The sequence below is a fragment of the Helicoverpa zea genome, chromosome 16 (assembly GCF_022581195.2).
Source record: "Helicoverpa zea isolate HzStark_Cry1AcR chromosome 16, ilHelZeax1.1, whole genome shotgun sequence".
In the NCBI taxonomy this organism is placed as follows: Eukaryota; Metazoa; Arthropoda; class Insecta; order Lepidoptera; family Noctuidae; genus Helicoverpa; species Helicoverpa zea.
Genome location: NC_061467.1, coordinates 11,253,344 through 11,278,059, shown reverse-complemented (window position 1 = coordinate 11,278,059; position 24,716 = coordinate 11,253,344). Strand labels below are relative to the sequence as shown.

At 37.2% G+C, this 24,716-nt stretch overlaps 1 protein-coding gene across 1 annotated transcript; it reads right to left on the bottom strand.

Moving 5' to 3' along the window:
* Window positions 1-18,439: 18,439 nt before the first annotated feature.
* Window positions 18,440-24,564, bottom strand: LOC124637667 (acid-sensing ion channel 1). Its single transcript, XM_047174284.1, has 10 exons — window positions 24,419-24,564; window positions 24,043-24,153; window positions 23,532-23,663; window positions 23,050-23,197; window positions 22,455-22,655; window positions 21,792-21,940; window positions 20,970-21,097; window positions 20,595-20,748; window positions 20,208-20,303; window positions 18,440-18,688 (listed from the first exon to the last, which is right to left on the bottom strand). The coding sequence occupies exons 1-10, from the start codon at window positions 24,434-24,436 to the stop codon at window positions 18,485-18,487; spliced, it is 1,341 nt and encodes a 446-aa protein (XP_047030240.1). The 5' UTR covers window positions 24,437-24,564; the 3' UTR covers window positions 18,440-18,484.
* Window positions 24,565-24,716: the final 152 nt, after the last annotated feature.

Below are 24,716 nucleotides of genomic sequence, written 5' to 3'. Positions count from 1 at the left end.
TGATATCATAATGCTGGGACAGTTTTTGGCATCAAATAAAGATTTTTGTTCAGCTGAATTTAGAAATGTTAAAACTTCCATGTAAGTATACTAGTTTAATTAAAAAACAATGAGAGATGAAACCTAACCTCGAAATAGTTATTTACATTATAAACTATGCTAGAATCTAGAGAACTACGTAATAACTTACATCAAAGTGATCTTCACAAAAATAAAGTTGTACCCTGGGCAATATTGCTTTTGAATCTCGCCTTGCAAGTTTAAGCCACTTGTTTCGTATTTTTGTAGGTATTGTGAGGAACGTACACAAATAACTTATCAGGAGTTGTTTTGGATGTGTTCTTACTTGGTCCCCCAGTGACCCCACAACACCTATGCCCTTTCGAATTCATATTTAATAACACAAAAAACTTAATTATTGCACGAGCGTTGTTCACTTGCGTCTTGTAATTTCAGTCGTGACGTCACAAGTGACACCATGACACTGACAAGCGTTTTCGCGCCGGATTCAAAGTGGACAGAGAAAAATGCAATTATTTGATAAAAAATCTTCGCATTTTCTTAAAATTAATAATTTTTCATACAAAATAGACGTATACCTACATCATACAAAGGAATTTAAAAATTTGTCATCATGCCTATTATAGTAAGTCGATGCAATCCACACCTATTATACCTTTAGAAGAGAGTACTACAGCAATAGTTAATGGGCCCCACGTTTTTATTTTAGTCTAATATGACCGGGACCACCTACGTAGGTTGACAGGTAAGTAACTATTTTTTATTTTCTAGTTTTCAGTGCACATAAGATAAAACCGTTTAACTTAAAAGTTTTTTTACCGATTTTTTTTTTTATAAACTAAGTCAAAAGTGTCCAATGCTCCCTATGGTAGGGAGGCTTGGACATACCATGTAATGTATAATTTGTAAATTTTTGCTCTTCTTCGTCAGTGAAAATTTGTGAGGTTATAAATCTGCGCGAAAAATCCTTTATAGAACCTTGTTTCAGGTACCGTTGCCAACTTGATCTAGAGACTATTATATTTAAAATAGTGTTTAAATAAAGTTCTAAGTGTTTTAAAGTGATTAAGTGCCTACCTTTAACGATGGCTAGAATGTTTTTGCTTAAATCTTTATTAGAAGAAGCTCATGCTTTAGATAATCTAGAAAAGCGTCGACAATCTGCTAGAATTCGTAGTTTATCTTTATTAACTCGCGATGATGACTATGTGAGCATATATAGATTGTCAAAGGAGCTAATTGACCAACTGGAGTCTGATTTACTGCCCCTGATAAAGCCCACAAAACGTCGAGGCAAAGGACTTACAACTCGTGTAAAAGTAAGTATTGACACAGTTTATAGTTGAAAAATTGTAATCAAGCACACAATAATAAGAAAAACACTTAGTTCTTAATAAGGAGTATTCCCTTTATGTGGTTTCCCCGCCAGCTGATATGTTTTCATGTTAGTCTTAAAGACTCTGTACTTCAGTTATAATATTGGTATTCTCTTAAGCATGAAAATAACCAAATTGGTCTCAATTTTGTTTTCACTAAATCCAGATAAAGTAGGTATTAAATTTTTTATTGATTTATTGTTTCACAGATACTATGTACTTTATCATTCTTGGCTAGTGGCAGTTACCAGAAGGCTATTAAAGAGGGCATCAGAACTTATTTATCGCAACCGTCTGCATCTCGTTGCATAAATGAAGTAGTGGAAGCTCTGAACAATCCGGCCGTAGTAAAAAAATATATAAGGTTTCCTCAAAATCAGCAAGAAAGGCAAATTTTAAAAGAAAGGTTAGTACCTAGATATAATATTAATATTGTTCGAATTTTATAGAATCGACGTGCAGGCAGGCCTTGGCCCTGTTGCGCCCCGCTGGGGTTGCTGACAGTATTCTACTTGTGTAGCCCTTTCATTTGATACCCATATTGAGGGGGCTGTGCCATTTTGTGCCGGCGGCCATATTGGATTTAATTAAAGGTGTATACAAAATTTCAGACCAATCGGTTGACAGGAAGAGGGTGAAATTTGAATTACTAAATTTGATCCAAGAATAAATAATAAAACAAACGGGGTAAGCTAAATAAAACCGTTTAAATATCTCGTAATGTTGAAACTGATTGTAATTTTTAGGAAAGCTCTTTCATTATATCTAGCCGAACATAAGAAATGGCAATAAAAGTTGATAATGATCTGTAAAATCTGATTTTTTATGCAATAAATTGTGAAAAAGTGCCCATCCCTCCCCTACCTCCCCTAAAGTATGAAATGACATTTCGAATCGAAGTGAAATGCGAGTTGTTGATCGAATTTTATAGAATCGCAGGGCTGATAAGAATGCATGCGGGCTTATGTCATGCATGCATTCTATCGTCATGACCCAGAAGATAGAATTTCGAGGTATATCCATACGTAGCTAAAGAAATAAATATTTGGCAGTAAAATGATCATGTTGACGCTTAGAAAAACACATGTTTATGAGAATGCGTTAGGCACACGTCGTTTATATACGTGGGCTATACGTCAATAGTTTTTTTGGAGTTTATTGCTCTAAATATATTGGAAAGACTTGTTTTTCGAAGTTGCTGTCGAAAGGGATAACATACAAGGTAATTGATCGGTAGATCTATCTTATTAAGCGTGGGTATGCTTCTTCAGGAAATTTTTTGTTGAACGTATTTGCCTGTTTTGAGTTACGCCCATATTTTTTTAAAAGTTATCATTCCTTGAATAATAGCAATTCGTCCAGCAAGTTGGCTTTTTTCAACGGACTGGTGGTCTACTTCTTCGAAAACTTCTAAGCTAACTAGTACTCCTTGTACACAGTTAACAGAGCTCTTCATTAATAATTTTAAATCATGAAAGAAATCAAAGTAGGCCACATTTTGCCACTGGTTTTAAGCACAAAATTCCACTAATCATATACCTAAAATGCATAAAATTAACATTATCCTATAATAAAATATTAAACGGCTGCTATAATATTTTCTCGCAATTGATACGTCAATGCATTCCGTGAGGAGTGGCGTTGAAAGCTGAAGTGACCCGTGAGATTCCATTCCGTATGCTTCGACGTCATCATCTCTTGGCAGAGTTAGTTTTCATCACCTATCTGACGTGCACAGTAAGGAAATATAAGTCAAGCATATTTCCATCAAACACAATTTCTTAGCACAATGCTTGTGCTAAGAAAAAATCTGAAAAAGTTTGAGTCGAACTCAACATTTTAAGGTAACTCTTTTTTCTTAACCGATTCCCATGTGGAGGAGGTTCTCCATTAGGTTTGTATTTTTGTATTATTTTCATCCTTGCGAATTCATCATCATCATCATCATCAGCCTATCGCAGTCCACTGCTGGACATAGGCCTCTCCAAGTGCACGCCACTGAGATCGATTTTCGGCTTCTCGCATCCAGCTCCTGCCAGCCGTCTTGCGTAAGTCATCACTCCACCGTGCCTGAGGACGTCCTACACTACGTTTGCCGAGGCGTGGTCTCCACTCTAGAACTCGTTTACCCCAACGGTTATCGGTTCTTCGACTAATATGGCCAGCCCACTGCCACTTCAGCTTGCTAATTCGGTGGGCTATGTCGATGACCTTGGTTCTCTGACGGATTACCTCATTTCTGATGCGATCCCTCAGAGAAATGCCGAGCATAGCTCTTTCCATAGCTCGCTGAGCGACTTTAAACTTGTGGACCAGCCGTACCGTCAGTGTCCACGTTTCGGCTCCGTAAGTCATGACAGGTAGGACGCATTGATTGAAGACTTTTGTCTTTAGGCACTGTGGGATCGACGATATTAGGACTCGACGTAGCTTCCCAAATGCAGCCCAACAAACTGAATTCTCCTATTCACCTCGTCCTCAAAGTTGTTTCTACCTAACTGCAATGTCTGCCCGAGGTATACATATTTGCGAATTCACTTCCTTAGTTTTTATCCTAATTTATCAGAATGGAGCAAGTTGGTGGTTGCATTTTTGGACATGGACATGGGCATGGACTATAAATTAGAATAATATAATGTCTAATTTTATCCCGATATCGGTAGTGATTTGTTCTCTTAAATGTGGCTCATTGTATTACATACAAAGTTATCATGTCCACTATTTGGGCCTCAGGCAGCGCAGCGGCATGCGCGTTACCGCTCGACATACGCACAGTGCCTTTTATTAATATACAATATATTGTTACAGTATTCAGTTGAGCCTTTTATTTCTCTCAACAGTAGGTTTGTAACAACGGTGTCTAGGTGTATATCAGTAACAAGACAACGAGGCTCATTGTTACAAACACAACAATAACATATTTAGCAGGAATGTTGGCAGGCATACAGTTTGGACAGCTGATCATTTAGCTAATAGTATGAAAAAAATATCTGGCATTTAATTGGTATACAGAATTTTAGCTATGTCCCAGTCTTTACCTTCCTTCAGGCACACCAACTTTTAGCGTATTTGAATAGAAACTATCCTAAGCTTTTCCATAATCGAAAGTAACTCCGAAAAAAAAAAGGTCTATTTTACCATGTGAACTTTCAAAGATATCGCATTTTTCATCACAGCAAAGGTAAAGATAATATCTAATATTTTATGAAAAAATCTCATATAATATATGTACCTATATATATATACATAGTTATCCTGATGTAAGGACTGCATGCTGTGTTAGGGCTTATTTCCAAGAGACGACATTTTGCCCAGGCTTGATGGCAATTGTAAGACATTCAACACAAACTTCCATGTTTTTTTTCTGAATATGTCTATAATATACATATCTGTCTCTAAGCCTCATACGTCTCTGTCTAGTTATGATGAGTCATTGCAAAGATTCCGCTTAGTCAAATTATCGTTGGATAAAGTTCCTAATATTTCACAAACCATTTATTTTTGTTAACGTTATTAATAACCTAAAACTAATCATACCATGAAATATATCTGGTCTCCTCCCATCTAATCATAAAATCTGTCCTAATGAAAATAAATTTCATTAAGAACTAAATACGAATTGAGATCCGCTTTCAGAAGACAGGTCTAGTTAGCTAGCTTGTCAAATGGTGACTCAGTGCTGGCCAACGTCAGAGATCCTATAACCACCTCAACCTGTTCCCTGCCAATTCTATTCTTACTAACAGGTAAAACAAAGCCAGACGAATTTAAACTTTAATTTCTAGAAGCCAAAGCTCCTTTTGTCTTGGCAGGTGTCCCAAAATTTTCTGCTCCGGGAATTCATGCCCTATTTCTTAGTGACAGAATTGAAGTTTGAACAATGATGTCCTCTGCATAGTTCTAATCTAATCACGTATCGCCAAACGTCATTTTATAAAGTGTAAGCATAATCGAATATGTCTGGAATGTTCCATATTTTGTTGTCATAATTTGTGAGAAGAACAATGAAGGTTATATCATAACTGAGCTGAAATAGCGAAGGTGACTAGGAACTGTGTGGTATTTAAATAAACGCAAGCTGTAAGCCGTCAATAAAACGTACGTCACGCCAGTAAACGTGTCACTACGCCACATCGGACGAGGTTCAACTGCTCTTATTGGGAGTTGCTGAGAGGTGCGAAATTCAGGAGGCTTAGAGGCAACGGTAGGAGGCAATGCTTACTAGTGATCTAATTGATCATAAATCACTCATCTCCAATCATGATACAATTTTCTGGGATTAAATCCTAAAGTACGTGTTGTTAGTACAGGTAAAAGGGGTCAAAGATGTACATGATTCCAATAAGATCATCATCCTCCGAGCCTTTTTCCCAATCATGTTGGGGTCGGCTTCCAGTCTAACCGGATTCAGCTGAGTACCAGTGCTTTACAAGAAGCGACTGCCTATCTGACCTCCTCAACCCATGATTCCAATAAGATGATCTCTGAAAAGATAACCGAAATACATTCAATGACATCCCATTATTCAATTGTTTTATGATTGCAACCCACGAAGAACAAAATGACTATTCATTCGTCCGTGTTGCAACCGGAACTATAGAATCAGAACCAGGTACCCTAACCATACTCCGTTAGAAAGGAGTAATGAGATAAATATGATACAAACAACATACTGCACTATCTAATACAAATCCTTCACTTCACTGACCTCCACCTCCAATCTGAAATCTGTAAGGTCACATTCAGCATTAATTAGTGCAGCACATTTACTGGTTTCTGTACTTTCTTAATGACCATTACGCCCATGATGTTTACACACTAATTAATTGGAATTCATGTTTCATTTGCGCTCTAATCAACTCTTGTAGTGCTCTGCCAAAGGTCTTTAACTCTTGCTTGAACAATTTTAATGCAATTACATGGAACTATCTCCATCCCTGGAAGCAAGGTCAAGGATGTTATCTTCATTAGCTTCTTTATCATTGACCTCTTTACTTTTAGCGCATTGATGTTCACCAATGTCTCCTGTCTTTTAGCTATTATCTTGATTACGTTTGTTTTTCTAATACCTACTGCAATAACATCACTATTATACACTTATGCAGTAGTATTATACGTTATTAGATATTTATAATCTTGACTCTTAACCCCATCTAATTGCTCAATATTACACCACTTATTAGCTTTGACATCAATAACAGTGAATAGTAAGCAGAATTGATAAATCGCCCATCTGAGCCGAGAATGCGTGGCGTGTGACAGACCCGTGTCGCAACTGATTCGCTGACATGATGGGTGGCGCTAGCTATCGACTATCTTTAGGCATACCTACTGCTTTAGCTCTGGGTTATACGTTGACGATTTCATCATCTGTACTTCTTCTTACTTTTTGTTCTTGCTTGTCATGTCTGATTGACGACCTCGATGGCGCAATGGTCACCATGCCGGACTGCCGAACCTGAGGTCCCGGGTTCGATTCCCGGTTCGGTCGACATTTGTGTGATGAGCATGCTTGTTGGCCGTGGTCTGGGTGTTACAATATGTATTTATCAATATATGTATATATGTAGCTATATGTAGTTTATCAGTTGTGTTATCCCCCATAACACAAGTTAATTAATAACTTACCATGGGGCTAACCGACCGTGTGTGAAAATGTGTCCAGACATTATTATTATATTATTATGTCTGTTTGATTTGAGAAGTTGAGTCGGCTGTTTGTTTATGGTTTTAAAGTTATGATTGGTAATAAATTGCATTAGTTATCAATAGTAGCATATTTTTGGTTTATTAAACACATTGATTGTAGAGGAAAGAAAATAAATATCGTCCTTAAAGACCACCCTCGGAGGTGTAAAAATTGTAGTATATATAGTTTTGTATAATATGTAGTATATAAGTGTCCTCCGTGTAATATTATTTACCTGAAGCCTTTCATGATGTAATCATAATCAAACATTGTTATATTTTACATTTTCTTCATTACGATCTTGTAATAAAGCAGTAGCTGTAGTCGCGATCTAAAAATATACATCATGTCGACCGTTTGTGAACCGGACCACATGATTGACGGAATTCTTAGCTGTTTACACTTTTGTTAGAGCTAAAGTTACATGAATTGGCAGGTTTCTGTTGGACACGAAATTGTTAAGAAAATCCACTGGTCCAAATTTTCAAAATCCTTTGAATACAAATTTTGGACACAAGCAACATTTAGCCCAGAGAATATTGGGTTTATTTAACAATTAAGTTTCTTTCATGTCTCTGAAAGTCTTAGTTGCATTTTTAGCTTAGGAGTGTTCACGTGAGTATTTTATAGTTTAAACCCAAATTACCCATTTATGATTTAACTAGTTAGATTCAGTCCTAAAAAGCGCACCTCGGCCTTACAATCCGAAAACATTGCTGTCTTATTTTGTATCCATATTCTTGTTGGCCTTCTAGATTTATCACTACCAATTTGGCACTTAAGTACGAATGATTGATTCATTGATTTCCTACTTCAAAATAGATCAATATCGACCCTTGCCCTACCTAAATCATCGTACTTCTTAATCACAGTTCACGTGAGCTCTACTACGCTTACTATATCTTCGACAACCAAGGTTGTTTATGAATGATCCGAGACTGGAACTACTCCAAGAGTTGTCTCCAGTTGGTATTTTTAGGAGGGTGACACACCTGGATTGTTTGTTTGGTTGGGATTGATTACTTTGGGCATAGGGTTGTGACGACCTTTATCGTGTATTTACACTGCAGTTGTCTGACGCCTGCAAATCTTGGGTAATCTACAAAAGGCAAATGTAGCGTTCTAGTGTATTAATTAATCTCCATGGCATTAAAAATGTTTATGCCATGGTTGTGGGATACAATATGTTGAAAACACAGAAAACTAAACATGTGCAGCAGGCAAGGAATTCAATACTCTTACTGTCTCATATGGAAAAGGGGACCTTGCCATGCTTTGCTTTGGTGATGATGATAATTTCCAACTTCTGACAGTTACCATGCTTAATGCAGAGTAGGTATACCATGTACTTCATAGTATGACGTTCCACTTTAAATTGAATAGAAATGATATTCGTAAGTACAAGTGCAAATACCGACACTGAAAATTCAATTGAACAAAACTTCAAACGGTAGACTATCAGGCACGTACCTCTCGGAATAACTTGTTGTATTAATAGGTAATTCATATTTGAACAGGTAGCCATCTTACATCAGAGATTCTGAAGCATCTCTTTGGAAATTTCTAACGAACAAAGTACTTAGTATTAACTTTGATTAGAGTTCCAAAGTCAAAAATCTAGTAACAAAGACGAAACTTTGACTTTAAAAAGGTACCCACAAAACATACAGCTTTTATTTTTTATTATGGCAAAGCATTCTAAAAGCCTTCGATAATGCAGTGATGAGTAGCATCGTTTAGATTTATTACATCCATGATCCCGATATAATTACGAATATGATACATAACTCCGCATAGGCGTAATGTTTACAAATAATTTTGAATACGTATTAACAGTAGGTTAAAATTAACATTTAAAATCAATATTTCCTCAACCGTTTTAGCCCAAAAGTTTAGACTAGTTACAATAAAAACACTGTTGAAAAAACAGGTAATATTTCCAGTATTTTAAGCTGACCAACTTAGCGAAACATAAAAACCTTATTTTAATTAAACACGCAGCTGAAATATATTGCTAAAACAATTTATTTATGCTTCAATTCCGAGATTCTGCTTGTATTTATTTTTAATGTAACGGCGAGCGAGTCTATGAGTGTTTGTTTGATATATTTAGCTCAGCCGTCTAACGTTTGTGAATCTATGAAATTATCAGCTACAGAATTTGTTCCACGTATATAATATTGCTTGTATGTATGTCTGTAGGAACGTGTACCGAGTTATTTTCGCTAATATTAGTCTTTGTTGGCAGGTGTTTTCAATCTGCATGCTCTTTACAAATAATATTGCTTTTTAATGATGTATGGAATTATTTTCTTTTTCGTATCTTTCTGCTGGTTGTGTGGTTGCTGCTTAATGAGTCAGTTGTTGTCGATTTAAGGCCAACATGATACGTAGTTCAGACCATGAGACCATGTCAAGAACCCAGAGGGGGTTCAACGACAAAATATTATTCAGCCAATAGTTTCATTGGGCTCATAAATCAGTACGAAGATGAATGATAGAGCCCACATTACAATGATTAGGTATCCGGCCGGTACTAAACCGACTAAACAGTTTGATTGTATTCACGATTCCCTGCAAAATGAACTATCAACCAACCATTGGGCCAGCCATCGTCTGACAGTTTAGCCTTCATGCAGAGGCTCTAAAGCAAATAATATATTCTATGATATCTTTGCTATTGTAGCAGGATGAGAAGCCGACTTGAGGCTAGGAGCATTTAATTTATAATCTATGCATCGAATCTCAAAACATTATGGGAAAGTCTAGCAGATATAGGTCGCAAAATTGAGCTAGAAAAATCCTGTTTCTATTCGCTATGGTTTGCATGTACCAATCTTCTTTCTACAAGATAATCAGATTACGAAACAGAAACTTCCTCATCTTGTTTATATAGTGATTCATAAAAGTACCAGCTGTTAGCAAACCGAGCTAATTTTATTTGCTAAATATTTTAAGGCGATCGTGAATCTTGTATGTAGAAGATTGCATTCTAAAGATTTCTACATGTGTTTGTAACTAATTTCAGTATAATCTATCTATACATATAATAAATCTGTAAAAAAACTGTGTCTGTACATTGAATATATTAAAAAAATAATAATTGGGTGGGGTTTAGAAACAGTAATGGAGCACAAATCCAAAAAAAAAATTCTATCTGTTTGTCTGTATGTCTGTATGTCTGTATGTCTGTATGTCTGTTTGTTTGTACACGCTAATCTTCCGAACTACTGAACGGATTTCAATGATTTTTTCTTTGTTGTATCAGTATTAGGCCTGGTCAACATATAGGCTATAATTTATCTTCGAAACTTGAAGACCTGATGCAGAACTCCAACAGACCAATAAAACTATAAGAGATACAAATATGGTGCCGTGGCAAAAATTGTTTCATTTGATGAGCATTTTCAGCTGAGATTATAAATTTTAAGATCTGGAACACCTGATGTGGAACCCCAAGAGCCCAGCTTCTCTGTACCATATACAGGTATGCCGTTTTAGCAAAAGTTGTTCAATTTGATAAGCACTTTCTATTGACTTATACAAATTGAAGATCTAAAACACCTGATGTGGAACTCCAGGGGCCCAGCTAGACTATAGCATATAGAGGTATGACGTTTTTGCAAAAGTTGTTCAATCTGATAAGCACTCTCTGTTGACTTATAAAAATTGAAGATGTAAAACACCTAATGTGGAAACCCAGGAGCCCAGCTAGACTATAGCTTATAAAGATATGACGTTTTAGCAAAAGTGGTTCAATCTGATAAGCACTCTCTATTGACGTGTAAACATCGAAGATCTGGAACACCTGATGTGGAACTTCAAGAGCAATACTACACTTGAAATGTATAGAAATGAATGTTATGAAATAGGTATAGTGAATCAAAATAAGTAATTAGTCCGTCTTTTAGATAACCCTAAAATAATGGACACGCATTTTTCTTTTCTCTCTCTCACAAACAAATAATAACGAAGATACAACAACGCTTGAATTTCGTGTTAAGTCACTGCTTAGTACAAATTTTACATACCTAGACGTGGCGTCACGAGCCTCCACTCTCTAACTTTGTTGCGTTTTATCTTCATTATTATTTTGTATATCTCTTCCAGACCTCGGGACTACAGAGTTCCAAATTTTTGGGAGGCAAACGTGGGGTCGAAGCCAACACGCTGAAGCCCTTTTGAGACAACTTTAATGAAATGGTGACACAAAACCGACGATTATCCCTTTATACACTATAGAAATGAACCCAAGGACAATCCCCGGTGGACGTCGTTAAAAAAAAGACAATCCCCGGTTCTGTGCTAAACTATTGCTAACTATGGAGGAAAACTACTTGGGCTATTTTGATGGGATGTTAGTGGATGACAATGTATTAGGTACATGTAAAAACGGCAGGTGGAGACTCGCCACCTCACTTACTGTAACCAGTCACTGAATAGCAACAAGAGGGCAATAGGGACATGAGCGGCTGAAGGGTGAGGATACCTCGGCGGACTTTAAACGCGGATTACGCGCTCCCTGTGCTTACCATGAGGCACCTACCCTCCGAGCAGGGCCACTAATCCTGCTCTAGCGACTCCACTCTGGACGGCCAAGCCAAGCCAGAGGCGTGAGACCTACCCCCGTCATGGTTCACTCCGACCGGCCGGAGATGGGGGACAGTATACTCTCCCTGGAGAACTCAGTATATATAGCCCCGCGGGGTCGCTACTCCCCGTCATCAGCCTCAGATGTCTTGCGGTGCATATATCTCATTATTATTGTCGTTATTATCTCAAGAGCCTTTGTCCCAATTATGTTAGGGTCGACTTCCAGTCACGATGCAACTGAGTACCAGTGTTTTACAAGGAGCGACTGCCTATCTGACCTCCACAACCCGGTTACCCCTTGGTAAGACTTACTGGCTTCTGACTACCCATAACGACTGCCAAGAATGTTCAATGACAGTCGGAACCTACAGTTTAACATCCCCTCCAAATAACGGTCATTGGTATCCAAAATATACGTAGAAAGTACATACGAACTTAGAAAAGTTGCATTGGCAGGCACTTGCCAGACCTGGAATCAAAGACGCACGCTCATACTTGAGAGATTGGTTCTCTACCCACTAAACCACCACGAATTCCACTAAGTCACCACGACTTTGTCATCTATTTAATGTTTTTTTACGAAATAATACCTACGTGTAATATTTTTGCCACACACAACTTAAATGCGGTCTAATTAGAATCACTACTTTTATCCCTATGGTCACGTCTATTGCGACTATTCAGATCTTTGATTTTGCTGACCCCATAGTCGCTGGCATAAGGGACAGGATCCGCGTACGAAGTCGCGGGCAGAAGCTAGTTAAATAATATACATTGTGAGTGATTTCGATGGAAATACATAATGGCAGTGTAAAAAGACCGCGTCCTTTTCTGTGTTTAAATTTCTGTGTGTGAGTCTTCAGTTTAACCGTATAATAAATGTAACGGAATATAATTACGTATATCTACTGAGGGCTATTCAACAGATGTTTTGATGTAAGACCAAACGAGTTATCATTTTTACTATTATGTTACGAATGCGCTACAATATCATTTAATATCTTGGATTACATAATAGATTGTATTATATTAGCAACTAAAGTCCCCAAAAAGTACCGCAGCGACTGTATAAGGCGCACTCGTAAAGACATGTAATACCCACATTCCTCCGGCCCTCGCCAGTGACTCACTCCCCGCTAAATATACCCGCGTGACGTCACTGTGCCACTGCCACTAAAACAGATTAGCTCCCACTTGCCAAACTTAGTTGTTATTGCGCTGACCCGTTTCTGGGAGTTCCAGGATTGCTATATCTGGGAATGTAATCCCAGTTTTCGGAGTCCCAGTTGGAGGTGTTGAAAACTGCATGCAGTGTTCAGAAATAGTTGGTTGAGAATTAAAGGTGACGCCCACTGTGAGAGAATAGGTGTTACGAAGGATGTAAATAATTTTCCACACAGTTAAATATTTTGCATTTGTTCTGCAATTAGAAACAAAGATATTGTTAAAACTAAAAAAATGAGTGCTGAACTTAAATTGGGTTGAATTCCCAAGAAGTATTTTCTTTTTACCTTTTTTACATTTTAACTGAATTTAATAAATATGTAGTATATTTAATGTTAATGAAATAATAGCTTTCTATATTTTTAATGACACTGAAATAAATACGTTAAGGTGAATAACATATTTCTTTATCTTCTCATGCTCATAAATCTACGTTTAACGATCATTTTTAGTGATTTCTCCAGGGACTGTTACCACAAACGTGTTCTTTTTATTGATTGTAAACCGTTGATATGTCCATACACCTATGCTTTAAAATAATAACACCATACATAACATGTGATTAAAACATACGTAGAACTGAACTAACTACTAACTACTAAAGTTCTAGGTAAGAAGGTACTGAAAATGAACAAAGAACTAAGTAAACTCCTAAGCAATCAGTGAATACTAAAAATTATATTACCGATCAAGAATTAGTTTGGTAGGCGAAGCGATTTCAAGAAACTTGTTCACCATTTGAGAAACTACAATTTTTACTGAGATATTTATTTTTATGAAATCGTTAGAAAATAGTACCCCAAAGTATTAATGATATGATAAAAAATGTTCAGCCTATGTAAGTGCTGCCTTAGTTTAACTTATTTAAAAAATACTCAGGTACTACAAAATATAACTCTGATTTTGGAAGTTTGATCCTAAGTACAGAGTGGTACCCGAGATTGTAACATTTTATATGGGTCTTTGATGCCTGATATAAATAAATAATTTAAAAAATTACCACCATGACTTCAGCCCTTGTTTACCTGTGTACAAATATAATGAGATTTAAATAGCTTGGCGTGACTGCACGTGAATCATGGCGCAGACCCGCTCTTGCGTGGTGGGAATGCTACGGTGCGTGGGTTCGAGCCCTTTGTGGAGTAATGTCGAAATTAGTGTGTTTGTTAGGGTTTTAAAAAGTATTTGTTTTGAAGATTGTACCTACTTGGTCCCAAGATACGAGCATGCAAGTTTGGAGATAATTGTCAAATGACTTACAGGTTACATTTTTAGGAAAGTAAATTATTTTCTTCTTTTATGATGTCACTAAAAATTTACATAATGATGCTTCCGTGATACTTTAGTAGGTATAGCAAAAAAATCATTAATCTGTTCTGTCTCTCTTTCGAATCACTACTTCGTTATCGTGTTTCATAAATCAACTACAACTCTCAGAAATACCAATAAACAGAGCTATTAACTAAGCTAACAAAGTTGACGTATTTTTACTTATTTTAGTTACAAAAAAACGATTCTAACCGATTGAACTACAAATTTTTAATCTACTATAAAGTCTAACCAAAAGACTTACAATGTCAATCACTCACCGCGGCTCGAATCGGCATCGTAGCAATAATTAGTAGATATTGGCAATACAATATTATTCAACCGGCGATTGATCAGTTAAATGGGCTGCCACTAAATTAGAACATTGACACCGATTGGTGTGAGTAACGCGGGTAGGGAGCGGGCAGCTTACATGAGCGGAGCGATTTATAATGATCAATGTCTTCATAATTCAGGAGTCTGTATTCTTCTTACGCGGTGTCCTGCGTGAGCGACGAACGCGACGCGACGCGACGCAACACGACGCGACGTAATGCGACGCGATGCTATACGCGACAGATGTCCTACGTGATTTTGGTCATTACTTCTCAAATCATGGAGAAGTTGTGTTACAATTTTGCTTGAAAGTTCATATTTAAAGTACAGACAGCAACAATCTTCCAACTTGTTTGTACTAATAAACGATTTCTTTAATATTTATGTTTTTTTTGTCCCACAACAATCAACGCTTCTGAATAGTTCGCGGTGTCGCGTCTGGTCGCCCTCAAAACAAGTACGCGTTACGTCGCGTCTCGCCGCAGACTGTCACATAGGCCGCATGTAGGGAATTCCTTTGAGTTGATCGCGTTCGTCGCGTTCGCAGCGTCGCGTCGCGTCGCGTCGCGTTCGTCGCTCACGCAGGACACCGCGTTACTATTTCTCTGAAACGGTCTGAAATAAAAATGCTGCTGATTACTTACAATTTCAACAGCTACAAAGAAAATATTTCGTCAGGAATTTGAATAAAAAGCAGAACTTAGTTTATTCGTGTACCAAATTTCACCTTGTTAAAATATATTTACCTACACGAAATCCTTCCGTCTATTCATGCGCTCTCAAATAATGTCACTACAGCTGCAAAATTAAATCGCTGCGCTCATGCAATATAACCTCAGCGCACACGCATGCGTCACCTGCAATGCATTTATTGTTCGACATTTGCCAACAGCTTCGATTCTGGTTCAACATGACACTTGTTGCTAACATTAGTTCATACTCCCGGGTTTGCCCGCATTCCAATTATTGCGAAACCGCCATATGCTTGATGAACTTCAAATTATCTTGTCCTAGTGGCTAAAGCATAAGACTCTCAAGTACGAGTGTGCGGGGTTTGATTCCAGGTATGTACTGCTTTCTAAGAATTGGACAACTGACTGTAAAAAGGATCTTGAGGAAAACCTGGACTAAAGTCTGAAATAAAAAACCTGTGCCGCAGGGCAGAGGGATGTTAAAATCTGTAATGATGATGAGCTTGCCATCCCATATGACTCCGGAATAAAAAATACAGTCTCAACTTAATTAGTTGAGTCATTTTAGCATGGTTGCGTAACGTACAACTTAGTAATGCATTAATAATAATTAGTTAGTCAGTATAAGTGTTCTATTGTATATTGCAATAGTGGAATTTGTTCAATACCTGCGTATTGTAAATGAATAATATGCCACAATATTTCGCTAGTTTTGTTAGTTCGTTTATACATAAATCTTTCAGATATAAACACAGACTGGAAACTTGTGTTTGTTTCGCAATAAATCAATACGCCGAGGTTTTTAAATTAAAATGTATTGCTATTCTCTCGTTTTCACGTAAATGTGGGCAATGTATGTTTTCAATGTTTTATTTTTAACCTACTTCCACTACTTATTTATAAAAATAGCCCATTTCATGGAGGTGTGTCACTTAGGTGAAACTAAACTAAGTTTCTCTACAAACTTTCTGCCTAGCTCGTCAATACTCTGGCAACACATTTACGACTCCTCTGGTGTGCCAATGAGCGGTGAAAATCGTCTACACATTTGCCCCTCTATCACAAACCTCAAAAACAGAATTATTTAACCTCCAAAAACCCAAATCCTTTGAAGAAACTTTTATCTACATATTTATATATGTAACATAGATCAAGGAAAACGTGAATGAAAAATATACCAGAGTGAACTTTAATCTTGAATTACGTATTCGTGAAATCACAGAGCTTATAACTTTTAGTTCTGACGTCAGTACTTTATATGTATGGGCAGAACAACCTCGCATACCGAGCCGTGTCTAAACATTGCGTGTGCGTAGACTATAGGATTTTATCATGGTTAGAATTATTATGTATGAGGTTAGATTCACTTTTATAAGGAATCTAGGTTTGTCTTTCTTCTTTTAAAAGTCTTTTATATCGTAGTATTCCGATATCATTTTATTATTTTCATAACAATCTCCTTTCACAGCTTTTAAACTCAAAATGATTCTTCTTTAATTTCAAATAGGCCTCTAAAAACGCCTTCGACAAGGTTTCGATACGGTTCCAAGGTCTCATGGAGAAAAGCCGGCAAGAAGCTCCATAGACATTCTTTAAGTAAAAATCATTGCGTCAAATCAAATGGAATAAACTTTATCCGAAACACAACTACATGTGACAGCTACAATTAATTTATTCACCAATTGATTAATAACAATTACTTCAATAGATTTATTGATATAATTTAAATTATTATCCAATACGGTTGGCATGCTAAGCACTTGGGCGGTTGTCATCACACTGTGGCAGTTCAGTAGCGATAGCATACAAAGTGAGACCTGATATAAATAGATGTCACTCGTACACTCATCATATCGTGACAGGGATAACGTGTGTATGATGAAGTATGATAGGCTGGACATAACTGTAATAATTAATGTTTTAGTCCGCCGATGGCTTGTTTGGGCTCTTAAACCAATATGAACATGGTTAGTACGCACATTACAAAGATCAGGAACTTAGCCGGTATCAGGCCGACTGAAAACTTCGATTATAATGAAGACTTTTTTGAAAAAAAGTATTTGCCTTCCATCGGGTCAACACTCGCCTCAAAAGGGCTGATTGTTGTACTGAATGTATATATCTAACAACAATCAACACAATAAAGATTACATTACTTTACCCACTGCTGTCATTCCAGCTAGAAGTTTTCTAGGTTCTAATAGCCAGGGGAATCTCAGGCAGTTATTCTCGGAATTAAACCAAGCTTAAAAATAAAATCTAGACTGAAAATAACTAGGTGTGTTTTCTTTTAAAATCACTTTTCTGCAGCAGACCAGATTATTTAGGTTATCGCTAAAAGCGTTGAGTTTATTATTACATTTTAAAGTAAGACAACTTAATCGAATGTGGACATAGGGAAAACGAAACCGGCTTTAATTTCAACATCTTTGGCAGTCGTCATAAGCCAGACTGATAATCAGTCTTATCAAGGGGAATTGGGTTGCCTGGGTAACTGGGTTGATAAGGTCAGATATGCAGTCGCTACACGCTACGCGCTGTAAAACACTGGTACTTAGCTGCATCTTATGAGACTGGAAGCCGACCCCAGCATAGTTGGGAAAAGTCTACAAAGGCAGATGCCAAAACAGTAGATGTAAACGCGGGAATCGTAAGTATTGTTACTATATAATATTACATATCGTACTAGCTCATATTAAAGCTATGACATAATACTCCATGCAATGTTACATACGCACAACTCCTCATGTTTGTATCTGATCACGAGACTCGTGTCACGAACAGAAATATGCCACATTGTGATTCATGGGTGAATGGTATAATCGAAATTAAATCAATCTAATACAATAGATATTTTGATAATCAATTGCAAAGTTGAAGTTTATTACTAGATTGTAAATTAAAATTAGAAGCATGATGTTTCGACAAGCGGTTTAGCAAACGTCCCATGGGAACTACTCCATGCACCTGGATTCAAAGTCGCCTAAAACCCTTCTCGATAAATTGACTATCATAACACTGAAAGTATTTTATCGTTTCAGTACTTCCAGAGATTAGGGCGTTCAAGTTTTCGAATCATAAATACGGTGGCAAAGTATTTCTTTCATGATACAAGCAACCAAACCCGAAAATACCCCCTGTAACCATGACTTAGTTACCATTAACATAATGTTCCTTAGAAAATAAATTAAACAACCCTATCAATGCACAATATAATCATAATAAAATTCATACAACAACTAAATTTAAATCTTTTGGATAGCCAAGTTCTTCTCATTCCATTTCTCAATATACTCCTGCCGTATAGTCTTCACGTCTGCCGTGGTATTGGAGCTGATGCTGTCCAGAGAGCCTTTCTTCTTGCAGCTGATGAAGGGCTGGATAAAGTTCCGCCACGCCTTGCCGAAGATCTGCATCAGACCTATCACTGATAGGCCTAGAAGGAAACCCTGGGAATTGGAGGTATTTGGTCATTAAATGCATGGAATTGTATTGAAAGGGGCAGCTTAGTGACTGCTAAACAACTATAGAAAATCCAAGTAACTGAGCAGAGCTCTTAAAATGAGCAATTAATTAATTAATGTACTTTTTTGTAGATTAAGACAAAGTGCAAGATAGAATGCAATTTTCAATTTATTGTTGCGCAAAGCGTGAAGTTTATACAACAGCCAAGTGAAATTAATAATAGAAAATAGGTGGTCTGTTACATAAACATTCACATAATTGTTAATTAATGCTTGATTGATAGCCAGTGTTACTATTCTAAAGTCGGCTACACTCTCGATCATCGAATAAAACTATTATTAAGTACTAAGATACTGAAGTACTATTCCAAGGACAATGATATTTCTTATCCGCTCATAAATCAAGAAAACAAACGATATTGGATATAATTCGACCTCCAAATATACAAACACTAGAATAACTACATCACTGTAAAGGTGCTACACCATTGCAGTTGTTTTACCGAACGTCATGACTGTGCAAATGCTCGTATGCCTTTCTATGTAGATGCACACGAAAATTCTATACGATCATTTGCACGTAAATAATGTTGTGGAGCAAAGCTGTTTAGCTATCTTTTGTACACATAGTTTACATAGTTTTTAATCGAGTTTTTTAAAACAACTAGGTATTACTACTCTCTGATTGGACAACATTTGAGCAAAGATTTGAATTACATTTTACGTAATCCCTGTCATTATTAAAAGTAAACTCTAATTCAAGCAAAGCTATTCAAGTACTTTATTGGTCATTTTGGACTGGAAGCCGACCCCAACATAGTTGGGAAAAGGCTCGGAGGTTGATGATGATGATTGGTCATTTTCGACTTCAGTGGTCAACACAAACATTTCTAGTAAAGCCTAAGTATAAATTACGATTTTGATTTTGAAATGGCACACATTCGCACGTAACATTTAAATCAAGCTCGCTGTAGTCAGCTCACACCACTACTCCTCATTCCATAGACACAGAGTTACCTAGTCTTTGAAATAGCAGCATGGCACCTTGCCAGGGGCTCGCATCATCAATGGCAGCGTGTTTATCTCATCGAGGATGTTTGTGTAATATCTGGATTGGCAGCCTTTGGGTAAGGATTATATGTGTTCCGGGTTCAAGGAGATTGGTGTCAACTGCCTACGTATTAGAAGGCGTGACTTACCTATGGATGTCAATGGAGTTAAAGCAGTAAATATTATAGTAATCTGTGGTTAAAGGTTTTACATGGGAAGCTACTTTGCAATTCCGAAGTTAGCCACTTGACGCCTCACGCATGCACAGAAGTGTTTAGTTCATAATTTGGTGTCCCTTGAAAAGTCTATAGTATACAACTTTGGACAAGCAAAGCTTCTCGACAATATCTTTAAGAACGAATGCGCGAGGAGTCAAATAGCTAACTTCAGAATTACAAACTCCGAACTGTATATACTAACATTCGCATTTAGTGAATAATGATAAGTGACTTACGATACTACCGCCGAGGTCAGACACGAAGAGATTCCAGTCGTAGTTGTAGCGCTCCTCGTACACCGACACCATCATGCTGTTGAAGTAGATGAACAGCTGCCAAAGAACAACATTAATATACCCTAACATTCATATGAATATTGTCTATCTATCATAGACTTGAACAAGCAGCTTAGGAAGCAATGACCTTGGAAATAGAAAAGGAAAATAATAGTAATGAAGACTACATCTCTTACCTATTAGGTAAAGGTACAAACGGAGTCATTAATGAGATTAGATCTAATAGTAGAAGTGAAACCTGTTCCCAGATGCCATCCACTGTCATAGTCAACACTAAAGTGTGAACTAGATCAACAGAAGTACTAAATAATTTGGAGAATTTCTTACATTTGTCTGCAATTCCGGAGCGCCATCATTCACAGACCACGTTTTGGAAGCACTGTCCCAAAAGTAGAACTTCTGTCTGTCCGTCACGAAGCCGTTGTACAGGAAAGAGTTACAGATGCGAGGACAGGACGAACAGTTGTGAGACTCATAAGTACTGCAACATTGCATATAACAGTAATCTTTGTAAACACAACAGGATTTTACTCAAGAGAAAAAGCATGGATCTAAACATAACTTAGTGAGGAAGTTTTAGCCGTAGAAGACGGCTGACTATTCAATCTTTATTGCTGTGATTTGCCTGTGAGGCACTTGCGTCTGTACCGGGATCGAGATAAGCTTAGAGATATATTTACAATAGACAATTCGAAAGCTCACTTCAAATAGCCGGCAATAAGCCTTGTCATCTGTGTGTAGTTGTTACACCGAGGCACAAAGCTCTTCATCCAGGGTCCAGAGCATCCAACCTCTTTGATCACCTGATCCCACACGAACTTTGTGGTGCACTGAAATATAATGCATAGTTGAATCCAAAAAACGATCCCCAGGCCGAACTAAGTCTTTACATCGTCAATATAAGGCTTGGGCTTTCAAGGACATAGTAATGGAGGGCAGGTTAAATTGGACAAAGTATTATATTCACAAATAAAAATTGAAAGAAGAGCTTGTTATCCAGACTGCATTCTCCGAATGGGTTATAGTTTGCGGTATTATAGATTCAGAAATTGAGCCTTCCTTAGTGTAGGAAAGTATATTTTATTAACCTCACCCTTCGAAATCTCGAATAATTCGGTCTCACTAGATTGCAAGTATTGCAACAGCCAATGGCCAATTTACAAACGATAAATTGTAATAATTTGTTATAGCTATTAATTTCTGGTGCATGTGCAATCTACTAATTTATATCCAACGATTACTTCTGATGGTCTAGATAGATCTGGGAGAATTAATATTATTTGAATGTTTCGTTTATTTAGAAGGTAAAATTATATAGAACCAAGACTACGAATTGGCAAAATCGAATGATTCCAAATCATGTATCTATACAGCTGAATTTAAAGCTTGGATTTGTGCCCATAGAAGATGTATAAACTATTCCATACAGTCTCTGATACTTGTCTCAATCAAGTACTCCGCGTTTGGTCCAATGTATTGGGTCCTTTCAAGTTGAAAACTTCATCATGATGTCCAGTGTCCTACCTCATTGGCGCTGTAGTTAGTCATGGTGAAGCAAGGGTCATCGGCACTGCTGATCATCTTGTACTGGTCCACCTTCAGCTTCACGCTCAGGGTTTCTCCCACATTCACGTACAGCGAGTCCACCATGCCGCCGTTGTATACTGTCACTTCTAAAGTTAAATGCTAGCTCAGAATTGCACTTTATATCAAAGTCAAAGGTTTTTATTTCATATTTACAGGTGCTTAGGAAACGAGCATTCAAGCTAGTTGCACGGTTCCAAAGAGTGGATTTTATGGAGAAGAAACGGCAAGAAACTCTTTGTGGATATGTATCTACTATTAGTAATTGTGGAGCTTTTTAAACATACAGGAATTATGTCATCAAAAATTTGTATTCTGGAAAGCATGTTTGGATACCTTTAAGGTGTCTCCTATTCTTGTTTACAAACGAGAAAACATTTCCTTGTAATGAACTTAGAATCGACATTATTGCCCATCTTAGTCGAAAAGTTTATATTTTCAGTATTGCATGTTTCATCCCTTTTACTGTAAAAAAGGTCTCTTTCCTTTATTTAGGGTTTGCTCTATCTCCACAATTTATTCGTTAAACACCATTCCATACAATAATATGAATGTATATATTTATGTGTGTAGTGTAAACTTCAATTATTGCCAAACTCTTACCAGTAAATGGTTCCCTCACGTAATGTATGTACACGTGGTACCCTGGCGGTTGGATGCTGGTCGTCGTGGTTATATCCTGGGCTGTATGCTGAAGGGTCACGGAGTAACCCAGCGCCTTGGTGGCCTGTGTGCTCAGGATCTTAGGGTTCATGGTGTAGCAGCGGCCTTGGGTAAAGCCTATGGTGGGAGTCAGTTCTACGTCTGTTGAATTTAGAAGACTTGTAGTGACTAGTATGTCAGAAAATGAGGATAATATGTAAAAATAGAATTGGTGCATTCCTGATTGATCGGCTATAGTCGTCTATTTGTCTATTTATTTACATGCATTTAATATCACTACGCTGACTTCATTTGTTGGCTACAATAGTTTGTTTATCTTCGAAAATTGTTGTGTTATGGTCGATTTTACCCACAATAAAATTGTTATAGTGAATGATATTTGGACTTATAATGGCTACTTCATCAAATGAATTCGCATTTTTTTGTTACAATGGTTTGTTTATCCTCTACAATTGTTGTATTGTGATTACACAATAAGCTTATAATTTATGATCATGTAGTTGCTATTCTTCTGTAAAATATTAAGTGATCTCACTGTCCCTGTATCCATTGAGTCCGTACTGCACAAACATGTCTTTCTCGTTAAAGGTGATGTTGTCCCACATTTCGTCCAGGTCAATATTCTCGAAGTCAAAGTTTCTCCAGGTTGATGTGTAGCGCGGGTGAGCATATAGCCCGTATTCCTGAGAACAATACGATTGTAGTAAACTGTAAAATATGCCACCAATAAATGAATTAGTCTACTGATTTGTATGTAATTATACGAAATGCCTTTTAACCGCCGCGGCAACAGCACTTGCAGTCGCCCTCAGCATGCAGATGACTCCTCGCTTTGAACTTACACCTTAAGTGCTTAATTAAAAGCTAGTTTTCTAGTGCTAATTTGAAAGACCTCGTCAGCAAGCAGTCTTCCCATAGTCTTTCTTCAGAGTCGCCGATAAAATTTAGAGAAATAAGAACTTAAAAAACATTCTACTTCCTGCATTATCTCTGACAGATTGGACCTTACCCACTCACCAGCATTTTATCAAACTTGTAAGGAGGCTCCCTACAAAAGGTGACGCTAGGGTACGTGAGCGTCTTGTTGAAATCGAAGTGCGTGTACGTCGTGATGGGGATGTCTATCAGTTTGTGTATGCAGGATGTTATCTGGAATCAGACTATCGTAGTAAACCAGGGATCCTTTTCTATCCATGCTAATATTATAAAGCTGAAGAGGTTGTTTATTGAATTTCAGGAGTGTACTGATCCAATTATTTTTTTCAGAATTAGATAACCCTTATATTGATTAAGGCTATGGGTAGGGGACGCGGGTCAAACGGCTGAAAGATCACATGAGATCTCATCACAAAAAGTTATAGTTAATTTCTTCACCTTCTCCTTAGTTGTAAAGTGTTATTGAAGAAGATCAGAGAATGATAACAGTCGGGCTAACTAATTTTATCTCATACTTTTTCATAAATTCTTTCACATTTTGCCACCGTAAAAATAAACAGTTACTTCAAGTAATGATGAGGTCATTATCTACCTGCTGCAGAACAACTCCGATGCAGACTACCACAACCACTGTTTTGATTAAGTTGGGACCCCGAACGCATTTGGCGCACTGTTCTCGTATCTTCCATTTGGGGTCATCTATCTAAAAACAATATGGGCTTATTAATATTGGCAGATACATTAGTGGTGATAGAAACACTCTCATTTCAGCCATCCACTCCTCAACCTTGGGTAGCAGAGGTTGCTCCGTGGCTCGAGGGTCTAAGACCGCCAACTACAGGACTCTTACAGGACACTTATAAAAAGCACGTGTGCCTTGCAAGTTTGGTCCAATATAGGAATCGAATCTGCCTTAACATTAGAGGGAGTGCAAAGTAAGTTGTTAAAAATAATAGAAAAATAATTACCTTCTCTTCAACAGTCATTTTCTTCTTTTTTATTTATTTCCCATATTAGTAAACACGACTAAATATCTGTCCATTACTGACTTCAATAACAATATGAGAGTGACCATGAAATTCGGTACTTACCCATTGAGCTAATTTATAGAGCCGTAAATAGTATTATAAATAAAGATAGCTGCTTATTGCTGTTTATTGGATTATCTAATGGCAGGTACTCAATATGGAGGAAATAGCTTTTTAGGAAGGAAAAAAATATATTTTACTTGAGGTACCTTCATGTGCGATATAAATAGATACTACC